The sequence below is a fragment of the Rhinolophus sinicus genome, linkage group LG10, assembly GCF_036562045.2.
Source record: "Rhinolophus sinicus isolate RSC01 linkage group LG10, ASM3656204v1, whole genome shotgun sequence".
NCBI classification, from domain to species: Eukaryota; Metazoa; Chordata; class Mammalia; order Chiroptera; family Rhinolophidae; genus Rhinolophus; species Rhinolophus sinicus.
The window spans coordinates 108,113,351-108,130,944 of NC_133759.1; the positions used below are offsets into that span (position 1 = coordinate 108,113,351).

At 45.6% G+C, this 17,594-nt stretch overlaps 1 protein-coding gene across 3 annotated transcripts in view; it reads left to right on the forward strand.

Moving 5' to 3' along the window:
- Nucleotides 1-17,594, forward strand: part of RNF216 (ring finger protein 216) — a 116,242-nt gene that overhangs the window by 93,311 nt on the left and 5,337 nt on the right. For all 3 annotated transcript variants that reach the window (XM_019753628.2, XM_019753630.2, XM_019753629.2), the window contains exon 15: nucleotides 6,801-7,023. In XM_019753628.2, the coding sequence (XP_019609187.2) occupies nucleotides 6,801-7,023 (223 nt within the window). The remainder of the gene's footprint in view (nucleotides 1-6,800; nucleotides 7,024-17,594) is intronic.

Below are 17,594 nucleotides of genomic sequence, written 5' to 3' on the forward strand. Positions count from 1 at the left end.
GCAATGGGTTGAACCAGCAAGAATTTCAAGAAGCATGGGAAAAAAAAAAACAACATTGCCTTGAACAGACTGTTAGTAGAAATGTGGACATTAGAAATTCCTCCATTGAGGGCTCAGATATAAGTGAGGAACATTCCAGGCAAAACCAAAATTGTCTTAGAGAATACTTACATCTTAAGTCACCATGCACGGACTGTTAGAAATGCAGACATCAGAGGTGCTGGGAAGGGCCCAGAAGAACAGGGGAACATGTTCCTGAAAACTGGAGGAAAGGGAATCCGTGTTACATACTGGCAGAAAGCTTAGCTGATTTGTGTCCTACGGTATGTAGAAAGCAGAACTTATAAATGATGAAACTGGGCATTTGAACTGAGGAGATTTCCAAGCAAAGTATTGAAGAGTGGAAAATGCAAGTAGAAAGAGATAAATTGAGGGGAAAGCTGTTAACAAAAAGGAGCAGGACTTGATTATTGTTTCTGAAATTCTCATCCTTATCCAGATGATAAAAGACGCTAAAATTGATAGATTCACTGTCAGGAAAAGCATGCTCTAGAGAAAAAACCAAGGACGTTGTGTCGAGAGCACCCAGTCATGCAAAGGCTCTGAAGACACAGAGTGACTCAGAGCCTCACAATCTAACCAGGGAGCCTCTAGGCAGCCGGGGCGTCATCCCTCAGCCACCTCAGCAGAAGCCAAAAGTAAGCGTGGGATTACCTGGAAAAGATCTAGGAATGAGCTTCACGTCAAAAGGAATGAATCCCTGTGACACACATGGGAGACCCACAAGGTTCTTGAGAATTTTATATCATCTGAAACACTGCCAGCTTGGACTGAAAGAGACCGTGTGGATGCCACGAGCGGAAACAGGCCGATTCAGAGCTGCTCAGATGCAAGCATATGCTACCTTTCATGAAAAAGGGAGGATCATTCAGAAAGCGGAGCCATGAGCCAAGAGGGCAGAGCCTCAAACCACAGGATTCTTCTCAGATCTGACACATAAGGGAGTTTACTTTGCCTGGCGGGATTTCCAAGTTGATTGGGAGTGGTGACTCCTTTTCCCTTCCATTTTTCTCCCCTTTTGAAGCAGAATATCTGTAACTTATCCTATGCCTGTCCCCTCATATTTTAGGAGCAGGTAATGTGTTTCCTTGGTTTCTCAGGCCAGATGGAGATGGAGTGTGTCTGAGTGGATCAGATTCAGAGGCTCAGCTCTACCTAATTTAGATGATGGGGTTTGGGACTGTTGAGCTGAGTAGATTTAGAAGAGATGTGGCACTTGGAATTGACGTTGTAATGGAAGAGATCTTTGGGGTTCCTGGGATGAGGTGACTGTGGTTTGTGTGTGGGATGGATATGAATGTTTGGAGGCCAGAAGGCAGACTATCATAGGCCGAAGAATCGCCTCCAAAGATGTCCATTCCCTAAGCCCTGCAACCTGTGAATATTTTTACCTTACGTGGCAAAGGGACTTTGCAGGTGTAACTAAGGTTATGGCAGCAGTAGAAAACTAGTAAGAGTGACCACATAGAATCACAAATACCATCTCAACTAACAAAGTCTAGTGTTGCTTCATCAAATCTAGGCTTACCACTGTCAGTCGGCCTTTATAATTGAGAGTGGCCTCCAGCCTGACCAGTGGCATTACCTTGCAGTGATGAGTATGTCAACATTATTCTTTCCTCCAAGTCGTCATCTTTTCAGGCAATAGACTCATTCCAGCAGTTGTGCTATTGCCTAAAACACTTTGAACTTCTCATTTGGACTTGTCTTTCAGTCACTTTACGAGCCAGCTCCCCAAAAAATCTGTTCTCATTACTGTGAATATGGCATTTCTGGCTCAAGTAGGGGGTTGTGTTGTTGCTATTTGGACCTTTGTTTTGCCCCTAAGAAGGACGTCTTATCCATGAAGTCAGGGCAGGTGTACTGAGTGCTCCTTATGCACAGCTGTAGTTAAGAACCTTGAGCAGATTTCTTAGTTTTTCTATGTCTCAGTTTCCTCATCTGTGAAGTACAGAGCATAATCATATCTACTTGTAGGGTTGTGAGGATTAAAGTACCCACAATGGTTTTTGCCACATGATAAGGCTTCCCGAAGTATTAGCTGCTGCTGCAGCTGCTGCTCCCAGAAGGCCCTGGTTTACCAGTGTGATGCAGGTACATCAACAGTTAACTTCTTGTGTTTAGGGCCTGCTCAGGCCCGGTCATAGGTATTCTGCTTGGAGTTGGTGATGGCGTATCACCCAACTCTACTGGTTCTTGATGCCCCGTGGTCAGGCATTTGGACTACTCCAGGCTCAGTCATGGGCCAGGAAGTGTTTCTTAGAAGAAGAAGAGTTGGTTACTTTTTGAAGCAGAGCCCGCATTCTGATTCCCTGTCCGTTCCTGCAACTGGCTGCACTCAGGTCTTGGTCTGCCCCTCTCTTGGTCTGGGTGCTACTTAAACCTGCCAGCCTTTTGTGTTGGCAGTAAATGGATCAGAGAGCACATTCAATTGTGATATGTGTTGATTCCAAAATCCAGAAAGCCCTCCCAAGTGTCTGACTTCTTTGTGGTACGGGGTACAAGACACAGCAACGTGTGCTTGACTTTGGAAGGAATAGCCTGATATACACACCTGACCACCAGACCTTTGTAAACAGGACAGATCTCTGTATTTTCATGGCACTTAGCTCCCACCCTGTGGCATGCACATACCATGTTAGTGTGCCCTACCTAGAGTGCCTGTCACCTCCTATTCACCAGATTGTATCTGCATGTTATTTGAATAGTCACCTTCTTGTGTGTTGTCCTGTTGGACAATAGATGATCAAGGTTCTTTGCCAATTGCTTCTGGTGTCTTCTGCTTATTGGACAGGGAAAAACAGCCTTTTCCAGATCAATAGCTGTGCACCACTTGCCAGAGGTTGTGTTTATTTGCTCTGGTAAGAACTGACATCGGGAGCAGTAGCTGTGGTTAGAGGCAGCACCTACTGGGCTTACAGGCACGTGCTGTTGTGTAGGACCGTTCTTCTGCACAGGGCGCAGAGAGGTCGAAGGCGGTGTGAGGGGAGTCAGAGCCCTGCGCTTTTGACATCTTCCATGGTTGCACCGGTCTTAGTGGTGCCCACAGGAATCTGGTTTTACTTTTTGGAGGGTGGGGGTGCTCCACTTCTTTCCCCCCCATACAGTGCTTACTCCATGGACCAGAGAGCCCAGGAATCCTGCCAACTGCTGAGTGTCAAAAGTAAGAAATGGGGTGGCCAGTTAGCTCAGTTGGTTAGAGCACGGTGCTCTTAACAACAAGATTGCCAGTTCGATCCCCACATGGGCCACTGTGAGCTGTGCCCTCCACAACTAGATTGAAGTAACTACTTGACTTGGAGCCGATGGGTGCTGTAAAAACACACTGTGAAAAAAAAAATGTTAAAAAAAAAAAGAAACAGCAGGGTACACATAGGGTATTATAAGCAGTTTATTGTTGCTGAATCATAAAATACAGCATAGTAAGTGGTGTGAGATGAGGCCGGTGTGAGGCCATCTCTTCAAAAACTCCGCACTTATTAAGCAGCTACTCCCCATGAGACTGCTAATCTGCTTTCTGTCTGTCTCATGATTTGTCTGTTTTGCACAGGGAAATATTCAGATGCCTGTAGATAGTTCATATAAACGGAATCATCGAGTTCCCAGCATACTAAAATAGTAGTGAGAAAACTAATCATGGAATCATAGGATCTTCATTGGTTATGTGGAAGAGGGCAGTGAGCCTTCTTCCTGTTTGAACACGAGGTCAGCAGGCACAGCTGCAGCTCAGCTTCTCTTCCTGTTCTGAACAGGAACACGTCCTGTGGGGCTGTTTGTTTCCTGCCTAGTTTAGAATCTAGTTGCCAAATCACCCGTCTCCCAAGAGAAGTAACTGATTTCTCCCCATTTTGCATTTTTATGTTACTGGGTAGGTGGTCACCACATCCCATAATAGCAATCCTTTTTTGGTACTCGGCCATTCTGGCCCTACCTAGTCCTGTTCTTTTGCCAAAGCAGGGGACCTGAAAAGGTATTCGTGAGTAGCTGTTTGAACAGTATCGCTTGTGATGTTGATGTATCCTCCATTCATTTAGGAGTGCCTTTTCTCCCCTACCACACCCATTATTATTTCACCTGGGCAACTGACAGACTAGTGGAACAGAACAAGCAAATGTACCCTCTTCCCGAACCTTCACGAGGGACTGTGTAACCTGGGTTCTTCTGAGCCACTTCTCTCCCACACTACAGCTTACACAGCTGCCCAGGGAAGAAGTCAGCCAGCCCCAGGCAGCCAGAGTGCGACGACTAAAAGCCACGCTTCAGTCTCAAGGGTGCTCTTACAAGAAAGTCTGTGCTATAGAAATTGCAATTGGGGCGGCCGGATGGCTCAGTTGGGTAGAGCGCGAGCTCTGAACAGGGTTGCGGGTTCGATTCCCACATGGGCCAGTGAGCTGCGCCCTCCACAACTAGATTGAAGGCCACTGAGCTTCCATTCCAGAGGGGTGGCCGGATGAGTCAGTTGGTTAGAGCATGAGCTCTCAACAAGGTTGCTGGTTCAATTCCCACATAGGATGGTGGGCTGCGCCCCCTGCAACTAAAGATTGAATATGGCAACTGGACTTGGAGCTGAGCTGCGACCTCCACTACTAGACTGAAGGACAACAACTTGGAGCTGATGGGCCCTGGAGAAACATACTCTTCCCCAATAAAACAATGGTTGTTTTAAAAAAATAAATAAATAAATTGCAATTGTGTTTTGTCATAGCTTTTCATTTTGAAAACTTTTTCATCGGAACCTTGTGAGTCTGAACATGAAGCATTGACAAGTGCCTTCACAGTTGCTAAGTAACTGAAATCATGAACATGTGTATTATATTACTAAGTTGACAATAATAAATTCACTTTATTTAAACTTTGTCTCCTTGATGAGGTTTCCAATTCAGCAAAAGTTAGAACTCATTTGTTCTTCTGTAACTTGAACTGGGTTTAAATTCTTTTCAAGCCAGAGTTGTGCCTTCCTTCTTTTTAGGTCATTCAAAAATTAGACCTAAGTGAATAGCAGCCAATTTCCTAATGCATTCTTCTGTTTTTTAAATACATCGCCTGGCTTCTAAGAAGCATACTACCACAGCAGTCTTCTAAATATCAGTAATTAAAAACACTTGACTGCCCCTGACTAACCTAGCTACTCTTACTTAGCAGAAAAACTTGGAGCAGTGGAAGGAAGAGGGTGGCGTTTTCCTCAGTCTTAGGAGAGAGTCTATGAATCAGAACTTATCCCCAGACTATTAGTCTTTATATGGAAACAGTTCCCTCGTGGCCACTCTGGGTTCCTACTTGGAGAGAGAAGTGCTTGGAGCAGTGGGATGAATCTCAATTTCACTGTCCGCCCTTTGGATCCTTCATGCTCTTCCCTAGTCTCAGTAGGCATACCTTTTCACACTTTCCTGTCAAGACCAAACTCGGACTTCTTCATACCAGTACAGCCCTGCCCTCAGCCTTCAAGGAACTCAACTTAGCAGAGGAGAACTGACACATAAACAATTATAGACCAAGGTGGCAAGTGTTAGGAACAGAGCACCACAGAAAACTTAATTCAGCAGTGCCATCTCTTAACAAAGAGCCGAGACCTGTCATTTTGACTCTAATCATCTGCCCCTCTATGTCAGTTAAAAGTCTTCCAGGAAATACGTAGCTTCTCTACAAGCTTCCAGTTGGCCAAGACTGAGTCATATACATGCTGATCCCTTAGCTGCAAGGGAGTCGGGGGTTCCAACAATGGAGGTGGATTCTGCCAACAGGAAGAAGTCATAGATAGGCTATTGGATTGTCCCTAACTCTGTCTGTCCTACCGCCATGCCAAGTATTTTAAAATCCAAGGTGTGAATGTAACTAAGCTTTAGACTTACTGGCTCTCCGTTATCCAGCTTTGTATATATAAAACACATTATTTAGGAAGAGCCTGAGTTTTTCCTCTCCATTTTAAGCCTATAGAGCAGGGGTGTCCAAACTGCAGCCTGTGGGCCAACTGCGACCCGCAATCCATTTTTAATTGGCCCGCAGCAAATTCCAAAAATATATTTAGTTTACTTAAATAAACCAGGTGAGGCAATACATACTTCGCCTCGAGTGAGTGGCCTGGCTGTTTGTGTATTTTACCGCATATGGCCCTTGGTAAAAAAACATTGAATAAAGTTTGGATACCCCTGCTATAGAGCCTCTTATAACAAATAGTCATTTTTTAAATGCTACATGCAAGGAACTGTGCCAGGGTACTTCGTATTTTATCTGTAATTCTCAAAACTATGAGAAAGTTGGGTTTTCCCAATTTAAAAATGAAGAAACTGAGTCTCCAATCAATTGAATAAAGTTACCCAAGGTCATCAACTGTTGAACTGAACCCAGTTCTCAGACTCTAAAATACCTCTTTTCACTCTGAATGTCACCAAAAGGGCTAGGCAATCATTATATAGAGGGTGCCAAAAAAATGTATACACATTTTAAGAAAGGAAAAAACTATTAAAATTGTAATAATATATACCGATAACAACAGGTTAATACAAGTCACGTTTGACTTCTGCAATTATAAGAGGTGCTCAAAGTGGTTACCATCAGCGTCCAGACACTTCTGATTATGGCAAACTACTTACTGCTTGAGCAGTGTTAACTAACGTGTCCACTTGTATACTTTTTTTTGGTACCCCCAGTATGTGGAAAGAAGTAAATACTTTATGGCCATAATATTTTTCTTTCCTCTTCGTCTCCCCTGCTATCTTTAATCATGTGTTCTTTTTTTTCAGTGAAGAAAAAATGACTGCTGCCCGCATTAGAAAATGCCACAAATGTGGGACCGGCCTCATCAAATCCGAAGGCTGCAACCGCATGTCTTGCCGCTGTGGTGCCCAAATGTGCTACCTCTGTCGAGTATCCATCAACGGGTATGACCATTTCTGCCAGCATCCTCGCTCTCCGGGAGCTCCCTGCCAAGAGTGTTCAAGATGTTCTCTCTGGACCGACCCCACTGTAAGTGAATGTACAGCTGCCTGTTGCTTTGTAGGGGGAGTATCAGTAAGGTGATATAATGAAACAGCATTTCATATATATATAACACATTGTGACTTGTGAAAAGATAGGAACTACATAGACCAATCACCACAGAAAAAATTGAGAAAGTAATCAGAAAGCTGTGCCTCAGAAAACAACATGCCCGAATAGTTTATGAGCAAATTTTTTTAGTCCTTTAGTGAATAAAATTTTTCTGTGCCACCTGAAATATTCCAGAGCATAGAAAAGTAATGAACATTTTACAAGTATTTGTGTAAAGCCTGCATAATGCTGATATCAAAATGTGACAGTGATAACCCTAAAAAAGAAAACTACAGATTCATCTTACTTATGAATATAAATAAATAAAATGTCAGCAAATGGAAACGATGGCTAAGTGAGATTGTTCCAGAAATGCAGGGATGGTTCAGTATTAAGACCTCTTAATATAATTCACCATACGATATCTTTGGATGATAAGACATTTAATAAAAATCATTATATACACTTTTGACATGAGCTTTAAAAACTAGTATTAGAAAGATTATTTATTTTTAAACCCCATATTTCAAAAATGGTCATTAGCATGTATTTAATAGTGAAATACATAGAAGCATTCCCCAAAAGTCAATTATAAGACTATCATCGCTATTTTGTTTTGGAACTGCTAGTTAATGAAATTAGCTACGAGAATAAAAGAAAAGGTACAGATATTGGAGAAGATAATCACTAACGTTTATTGGGCATCCACTTGTGTCAGGTACTATTCTAAGCACTTTTTTACGTAAAGGAGAAAAGCAGGTCTACCATGTTAAACGTGACAAAAGACAAAATAATCAACGGGAACACTATTAGAAGCAATGGAAAGATGGCTAGATATAAAAAATAAAATACCATCCTCAGTAGCAATATGTCATAAATTACCCTAGAAATAAACTTTAATAAGAAACAGAAAACAATATCGAACGACATGAAGAGACTTGAACATAGGGAAATGTACTTTGTTCTTAAACAAGTGTATTAAAAATGTATCAGTTGTTAAAATAATTAAATTTTAAACTATTACAGTCAATTGTAAGTTGATCTGTAAGGATAGCAATGTGACTTGTAACAAGGCTTGTTCTACCAAAACGTGATTCAGCCTAACAGTGAGTAGCCTGCTAACTTGGGGCAAATGAACGGCCTTGGGGAAGTCCAGCAGAGCCGTGGCGACCTAGTGCTAGCCCCTTGCTCCTCAGCTTTGACTTGAGACAGGATGACCTAGACAGTAGAGAAGCATCTCGTCCCTCAAAGGGCAGACTTGGTGTTATAGAGAGATCAGTTCTCTCCAGGATGGTGTAGAAGTTTACTGCAATTGCCATTTAAATTCAGTAGGATTTTTTTCCTTGAAAAATTACCTATAATTTTGAAAATGAGACTTAATTTTTACTATGGAGCTACACTAAGCAAAAACCATATAGACTAATACAAGAATAGGCAGATAGATCAAAGGGACAAACGAGAGACCAGAAGCAGGCCCGTAAGAACTTAATGTGTGATAAAAATACCATTTCAGTTCACTAGAGAAATGATAGATTTGTTTGTTCTTTCATTCTTAGCTATTCAGTGTTGCCAGGACTTGTCTGGACAGAAAGGCCCTGTCCTCATGGAGTGTACGGTCTAACACATGAGTCTTGCTTGGAGTTGGTGCTGTGTAGGAATAGTGAGAGTGGTGCAATAGCAAATGAGGGTGGCTGGAGGAGGGTGGCCGACCGTAGAATGGTCTGGGCAGGTGTCTCTGGGAGGCGGCACTTGCAGTGAGACCTGCATGAGGAGGAGGAGCAAGGCAGGCCAGCGAAATGAAACAAATTCAGCCTGTTTGGGAACCAGAAAGAAGGCCAGTGTGACTTGCAAGTGGTGAGCGAGGGGAGGAAAGTAAGAGAGGCAGGCACAGAATCAGGCCAAGGGTCTCACCGAGAAGTGGGAGCTGTTGCCAGGCTTACAGAGAGGAGTGACTTGCCCTAATTTAAGTTTTTAAGATCACACTGGCTACCATGGGGATTGAGAACCAAGGGGAAATTGTTGTAACATATATACGGTGTGGATGAATGTCGTTAATATGTAAAGAACAATATGACTTAATAAGAAATCGGTAAACATTCCTATGTTAATGAGGATCAATTTGGCTGTGAACATCAGAAGCCCCAAAATCACAGTTGCTCCAGTAAGATAGAAGTTTATTTGTCATGTCCAGTGGTGTGTCCCAGGATGTTCCCATTAGTGTAATATGCAGCTGTAAAAAGTGATGCTGTATATCACCTGTGCTTAAAAACAGTGGAGGAAAAACAGCATGGAAAGATTCACACATAAAACACAAACAGCGTGTAGCAAGGGTCCCAGATCCAAGTTACCACAGGGGCGAGTAGTAACATAAATGACGGGTGAATGTGAGATAGGCCAGTTCTAGGCGATGGTGGTGGAAACTGTGGCCAACAGGACAGGGTAGGGGCCTCATCTAAGGGGCTGCTCCTCTGCTCCCCCAGATTGTTGCCAGGTGAGATTGTGCTCAGTTACCATGGCTTCAGATTTTCCAGAGAGACTGGAAATCTGTATTTTTATGTGAAATCTCCCACGTTTTACAGATTGGTCATGAATCCAAGTATCTTTGAAACATGGTTCCAGCCAGCACTTTATACACCAAAGAAAAGTCTTGTCAGCCACCAGTCTCTGCCCTGGTGCAGAACATCTCCAATGTGTCGGCGTGACTGGCTGGCCTTGTGACAGAAGCACAGCAGACATCCTGGTGGCCTAACCTGAATCTTTGGAGCCATCCAGTGAGGCCCCTATGGGAACCAGGTGTCTGTATGTCAGGAACAACCGCAGTGCGCGGAAAATTAGGCTGAGGGCCCAGGAATTGCTCTTATTGCACGGCTCTGGGGTCCGCGTCACTGAGGAAGTCAGTGTAAGGAAGGGGAGACTTTGTAAATAGATGGACGAGTTTTCCTTCTGTTGTTGGCTGAGTGGCGGGAGGGGCAGCTGGAGTCGGAGAGCTCAGTGGCAAGGTAACCCACTCGGCCTTTTCTGACAGACCTTCCAGAACCTGGCAGTTCTGCTGACTCACCCCTCGGTCCCATCCAACTAGCAAACGGGGCCTGAGCATCTCGAGGAACTAGCATCCTCCTCCTTCAGCTGCAGCTCCTGAGAAGTTTCCTCCCGCTGCATTTCTCCTCGAAACAGCAGAGTGGCAGTTACCAAGGAGTGGGGATGGGGTGGTTAGCAGTCAGGCCTGTTCTCAGTGCTGCTTTTCTTTTTTATCCCTTCTCCCTGTTCTTGTTCCTTCTCCGGCCACCTTCTTTTCTTCCACTCGTGGAATTGATTCTAAAGGTGCCCATGTGCTGTTATTTTGTTTGGGTACCATAGCATGCAACTGCCTCCTTGTTTTCTTGTTGAATTGTCATCTTCTACCCTGAGAAAGGTTCTGTGTTTGCTGAAAATAAGGTTGGAAAGGAAGGTCAGGCAAATACAACCCCCTTCGATTTCCTCTGGTAGCCACAGCCAGAGATTTTGTTCCATTTGTCCCGTTCCCATCAAAACTGGGATCAGCCCCGTTTCCTTGATTCTCACCAGGAGACTGATTGAATTCCAACCCAGCATCTGTTGGGGCTTCAGAGAACACAAAGCCATTCAGAAGTTCAGGGAAACAAAGCATGCCCTGTCGTCCAGCCTGTTCTCCGCTTAATGAACCAGCAGGGCCAGAAAGAATCTCTCATTTGTCAGCGCGAGAGTTGGCCCTTCATGGTTTGGAGAAAAGTTGAGTTTTCATCCTTAATGACCAGAGATTGCTTGGGAACCCGAACTAACTCCATATCAGAGAGCTAAAATGGTGAATAGTAACTTTCTTTCTGTTAGTTATCAAAAATAAGCCAAAAACACTCAACCAAGAGTCTTATAAAAACAAGATGTCATTTTAGAAAGGAGAAAAAAAACAAGCAAACACAGACACAGCAAACCACAGTTTTCTGGTGTGGAGGGCAGAATGCAAAGCTGATCCTGACACAAATGAACAAACATCACTTGCAGTGGGGGAAGGGTTCTCCTGGGACTTCGCTGGATCCAGACAGACATGCGGACTCTTCTCTTGTCCGTGTGGTCACATGAGTGATTGGGGCTGACACTCTCCATCTTTGTCAGAAGCCACATTCACAAGAGTCACCTGGCAGCCTGCATTCTACAAGCGGGGCAGAATTCCCAATAGCATTTTCTCTTTAAATACAAAACAGAGTCAGTGTTGATCTTGGGTTTTGGCTACCAGAAACTGCACAGAATTGTTTCCTCCAACTTTGTTTTCTGTATTTGAGTTTGAAGCCTGTTCAGTTCAAATAAAACCCTAGGCTTTTACAGCCAGTGTACAGTTTGGTACCATTATCTCCTGGCCATTGGTGAGGAGACCTGTTATTTTTCCCAGGCCTGCAGTGGATTGAACCTGACATCAATATGTGTTAGTATATTTAATTCTTAGTAGTTCCCTGAGGCTGATGTGTCATCCCGGTTTTAAAGATGAGGAGACTCTTGAAGTCGATGGTCAGTAAGTGAGAGCGTGGGTTTCCATCCCAGGTCGTTGTTCTCAGCGTCTTAAAGCCACCCACCTGTCCACCCAGACTGGACCAAGGTTCAGCAGCTTCCAGATGGTCAGATGGGCGGAGGGCTCCAGGCCACCTTGAGACCCTTGTCTCGGCGGCCAGGGAAAGGAAGGAATGTTGCAGGAATGGAGGGGACGAAGAGTATTTCAGGAAAGACTGATGAGGGAAGAACGGAGACCCACCCCAGAGGAAGATACTCCAAACTTTAGGCCAGTAACTAATTGTTGGCTCCAGCAATTTTTCCTTAGCTTTTTAAATTTACCTTCTACTGAAAAAAAAAGATAGTAAAGTGAACCCCCATGTTGCCCCATCCTCCAGCTTCCACAATTGGCCATAGCATTGTATTTGTAGTCACTGTTTTAAATGCCATTGCCTCCGTTACAACATGGGGCAGTGCCACTTTCCTGTTGTGCAGATGAGGAAAATGACATTCCGGTCACCTGGTGAAACCTAGACCAGATTTCGGCTTCTTCCACTTGAGATCCCCACACCCTGGAGCAAGAATTCCCAAATATGGGCGCTCTCCTGTAGGTGCCCCCTCGGTCCCTGGGCCCAGTGAACCAGGCAGGCCTCCACAGGGCTGGGACACGCACTAGACCACCACCCCCCTCCAATGAGCAAGTTGCAGATGGTAGAGAGGGGGCCTGGGGGCTGCAAACTGACGGTGTTCCCGGTCGAGTTTGGATGTCACTAGACACTTTACCAAGAAGGACGGCAGCAGGCTCAGTGCAGTAAACACAGCATGTGGGGCTGTGTCGTCTTCAGCAAATGCCAGCAGGCCCCAGGCTGAGCACTTGACCCTGACAGGAGTCAAAACACGGCCACACTCCAGGCTGCCTCCAGGTCCCTGTGGGGGAGCTCCAGACGGAGAGGTGTCTGGGTGCTGGGCCTCTGGGACCCGACGACATAGCCGCAGAAGCCAGCCCAGAGCCTGCCGGGCCTGCCTCTCCCCAGCACCCAGCATGTGCCACCGGGGCCTGTGCTTCATCCTCCTCCCCGCAATTTCCTGTTGCAGGGGGACAGCTGGGGCCGGGGCTTAGGGTCTGGTGTTGCTCGGTGATCTGCAGCCGATCTGGGAATAATTTGAAACTAAATCCTCAGCTCTTTGGAAGCCTTTTATGAAATCATTGCAAGTTTATTAACAACAGCTGTAGCCACACATGACCTGGATCCAGCCCCAACCCCACCCCCAAAGTCGCAGGAGGGAAGCAGCAGTTGACTTGCGATTCCCAGTCACCTTGTGAAAGAGAGAAAAAGTTAAATGAAAAAGAAAAGTCACCCATCCTTCCTCCCTGGTCACAGGAGGCTGGACAGCAGGCAGGCAGGGGGCCCGTCCCTGATGTCCAGCAATGTTGAAGAAAACAGGCTCAAGAGGACTTTTCAAAGCTTGGGCAAGACAGCCCTGTGCCACGTGCTAGACGTCTATTTCAGGCCCCTCCAGCCTGTGGCTGGCGGTCATCACTAATGTCCGATTGAGGGAAACATTCTCTTTCCCCGCGAACCACTTGCAGTTTCTCTGCCTTTGTGTTCTCTTGCTGCCCCGGCAGCGCTGCGGCCTTCCTTGTTGAGGGACAAGTTAAGGAGTTGGGTTTTGTGGTGGTTTCCTCCTAACTAGAACTACTCTCTGGTGAACGGTACCTCACTTCCTGCCAGCGCCTGCGTGCTGAGTCGGTGTTTGGTGAGCTGGGCCCTGCTGTCTGCCTGATGCACCCGCCGCCCTTACTCCCCACCCACCTCCACGTAAAGCGGGGGTGTCTGAGTCTTCCTTGCTGGCAAGCTCTTTGTGCATCCTGCTGAGCTCAAAGGAATCCGGGGAAAGGAAATAAAGCTTTCTCCCTGTTCAGATGCAACCCGCCCGGTTCTTTATTTAAAGTGTCCTTCCAGATCTGCTAGGCTGTGAGACTCCATGTCACATTCTGCTTTAATCCTTTGTCCTCTGCATTGCGTTTGGGGTGTACTGGCCCCCCGTGGGTGCTGTGCGGGTTCCCATCACGGTTCTCCTTGCATTCTCAGAGTGGCCGTGGATAGCTCACTTCTGCTCCAGCCTGTTGTTTCCTTATACTCAGTCTTCTGAGACTCACCCATCCCGGGACATCTTGATCGTTGACCAATGTTCGTTCCCTCCCATCTCAGCCCAGTCCTTCGGCCTTGGGGATGGAGCCCGGCCTGCACCTGACAGTTTCTGGGCTCCCCGAGCTCCTGGCTCTCACTCAGGATAAGAGGAGTCTTGTGGCTTCACCTCAGAGGCCAAGTGCCAGGGAGCCAGTCAGAGACCTTCGAATGGGTCATTTAAAGGGATAGTACATGCATTTGTAGGTGAGCTGACCCCAAGAAAATAAGAATTCCTTCAACTTTCCAAGGAATGTGGCCACCTTCTCTGCTGTATTGGCTGTTCATCTTGAGTGGAGGCGTTTTGTTTTGCCCTATTCTCTTCTGTATTTAGTGGAGAAAGGAGATTTCAGAGTTCTGCCCATCCCAGAGAGAAAGAACCCTCTTGTATTTCAAGGAGGGTAAGATACACTCTTTCTAGAACAAAGCAGGGCCTAAAAATAGTCACCTCTGACAGTGCTGAGGGCGGGACAGGGTTGGTGGGGGGGGGCCCTCCAGTCACACTGTTCCCGCAGCTCCAATTAAGAAACCTGTGGTTTATGTGGTGAAGAGCTCAGGCTTTGAGACTAGAAGGCCTGGATTCGAGCCTCACTGTACCTCAGTTTCCTCATCTATAACGTGGGGATAATTAACAGTACCTAACTCGTGGAGTTACGAAGACTACATCTGTGTGAGGTGCTTAGAATAAGAGCTGGCACATAGTAAGCCCTTTAAATGTTAACTGCCATGCTCGTTTTGGCAGCACGTACACTAAAAAAAATGTTAACTGCCGTTATTACTATCACTGTGCTTGACACCTCGTAAAACAGATCATTTGCTTCTCACGGTAAACCTGCTGTGGAAATAAACAGGCTCCAGGTTAGGTATTGGGGGGTAGAAGGGTCCCCAAGCCCAAGACTGTGGAGCCCCAAAGCTGGAGTTCTTCCCATCACGCCAGCTGCCTGTCTGTTAGGAAGCCAGCACTGCTGTAAGATAAAATTCACTGTGGTCGGTGCCTGGATTTCCTGTGTGTGACTCAGCCTCTGCAGGGGGCCTGCAAGACAGTGAATTCTGTGATCTGTGCACCTGGCTCTTGCATCATCATCTTTCCTCCTATTGTTCCCCATTTCCAGCAGCCTAGGTGTGTCCTAGATTTGCAGAATAGCAAGCCTTTTTCATAAGTGTTCTTATTCACCGGGATGCCTAGAATGTTCCCCAAGGGAACTCACCTCCAGGAAGCCCTCAGTAGCCTCAGCTGTCACTCGGCCCGAACCCAGGAAGTGTTCTGATGAGGGACCAGTCTTCATGTTTTGTCTCAAAATAACCTCTACACCTGCCTTTACTCTTTTATTTAATTTTTTTTTAATTATGGTAAAATATATATAAAATAAAATTTGCCATTTTAAAAGTTTACAATTCAGTCTGCCTTCACTCTTGACTTAAGGAATTTAAATGCTTAAGGGGAACTGTTTGTGGAAGGAACTTCCACACAGATGGAATGAGAAATCTTCCCCCTTAGGGTCACATATTTGGCTGAAAATGTAATTTTTTCTTTAAAAAAATACTGAGAAGTGTTTTAGTTCTTAGTTTCTAAACACGGCGTCCTGTGACTCCAACCAGTTGGATAAAGTTGAAATCTGAAACTCCTAACCCATATTCTAGGTGTAACTGACAATTTACTCGTTATTTATGGTAACAGTCACTGCTCAAAATAGTTGAGCACTGACATTTTCTGGTGAAATACAGACTGAATTTAGACCCTAAGGGCACTGCCTCCCCGGGGAAGGACAGGGCTTAAGGACAAATGTTCTTGAGTCCACTCACCAGATCAGGATGATCAGAGCTGAGAAGGAAGGGAAGAGGCTCCAGGCGGCTCCAAAAGGCGAAGCGCTCAGGGCTCACAGCCTCCTTCCTCCTCCAGGAAGTCTCGATGGCAGCCCAGCGTCTGCCAGCGGGTGCACCTGGCCGCCCTGCCCTCCAGAAGCTGGCAGGTCTGTATCAGGAAGCTCAGCTCATACTCGCCTCTGCAAGGACCTCAGACCCACCTAAGGGAATTCTTCTATTGCGTTTATTCAGCAGTGAACTTCTACCAGGAGCATTTGGATTTATCACAGGAAACAGCACTGATAACAATCAGGTGACCTGTGTACTCACCTCAGCAGTGCTATAGGGTACCTGGAATCTTCTAGTCAAAAGGGAACCTCTCTTACCGCTCTTTATTCTTTTATTCCAACAGAAATACCATGAGAGTCTGAGGAGATGGGTAGGTTAGTGGTTAGCCACTAACGCTGTGATCACAGCACAATAGAAGTTCCAGCAGCTGGGGGACCGGGTCTGCCTTATTCTCGGCTGTTCCTCCAGCCTGATGCCCACTGGGTACTCAGTACCTACTCTTGAATGTAAGGATGCATGCACCCTCCAAATTTTCCAGTCAACAATAGGCACAGGGAAGCTTCCAGGGACTTTTCTGTGGGTTTTCTCCAGGAAAGCTATTTGAGTGACGCTGTAGAGTGGTGTAAAGCGTTTGCCTAGTGCACAACCAACCAGCCATAACTTTGAACAACTTATTTCTCTGGGACTTCAGTGTCTGTGCTACGGGGAAGTTGGAATGGATGATTTCTAAGGTACCGTCTATGCCCTCTAGGGACTGATGGGCATAACCACATTTAGGTCATGGGGTAGAAATAGGGACAAGGCCCTTGGAGATGGTGAAGGTGATGTAGTACTAATAGTTTTAATTAATAAGTGACCAGAGTCAGGGAACTTGTCCCTTATGCCAAAAGAAGCCACTGAAATGTTAGGGGCATCTCCCAGTCTGTACCACTTTTTCTTGAAACTTCTCATCTTTCTAAACTCTCTCTCTGCCATTTTTCAGAGTTTCTCACCTTTAATGAGTGCTTGCTTTGTGCTGAGTCCTTTCCACGACTGAGCTCATTCAGTCCTTACAACAGCGCATTTTACAGGTGAGACCCAGATGTTCAGGAACCTGCCCCAGGTCAGTCGCTGACAAGTGTGGAGCCACTGCTCACCCACTTTGCATTGTCTTGATCACAGTCCGTTTTGTTCTGTTTTATCTTTCCCTAGGCCTGTCACTGACACCAAAATGAAGAGATTTGCCAACTCCTAATCTAGGTAATTGGTAGAATTCATCTTGACGTTCACATGGAGACCTTCAGACTGTCCACCAAAGCCTATGAGTTACTAGAGCCCTTTGTGTTGATGGGCTTAGCTAGGGCTTTATAGACAGTACGTTCCCTTGTTTGCAGTGTTCACACAGAAGCCAGATGAGCACATCTTGGATTTTGTAGAGCATTTTTATGTATCACCTGGGGGAGAAACATGACGCCTACCAGGATTCCTCCTGGTCGTATGATTCTCTGATGTGCCAAGCGCTTGGCAGCTTCTGAAATGCATGATGGGATCTTAACCTTTGTCACCTCTCTTCCCTTTGCCTTGCTCTGAATACCTGGCCAGGTGAGGCTGAAAAAGACCTGGGTGTTGTATGATAAGAATTTCCAATTGTCACAGTTGAAAAGAATCTTTGAGACCATTGAGTTTTGCTTCTGAGTCCTTGAGAATTAAGCGAAGGTAATGGGGCCTCCCGCTGTTATCCACAGAGCCCAGGGTCCGGGGACTCTTGTAGCATTTTTTATCTACCAACAAAGGGAGTATATTACTTAGCTATTTACTCATTCTATCAGTATGACTTTTAGTTTCACTGTTAGTCAAAAGTTCACCTAGTAAACCTAGTGCACTGTCTAGCACAAGAGTAGGTGCTCGATACATAGTTTGAGTGAAATTCATGACTCCACAATCACTGCAGGTTTATAACTGTGTGATGAA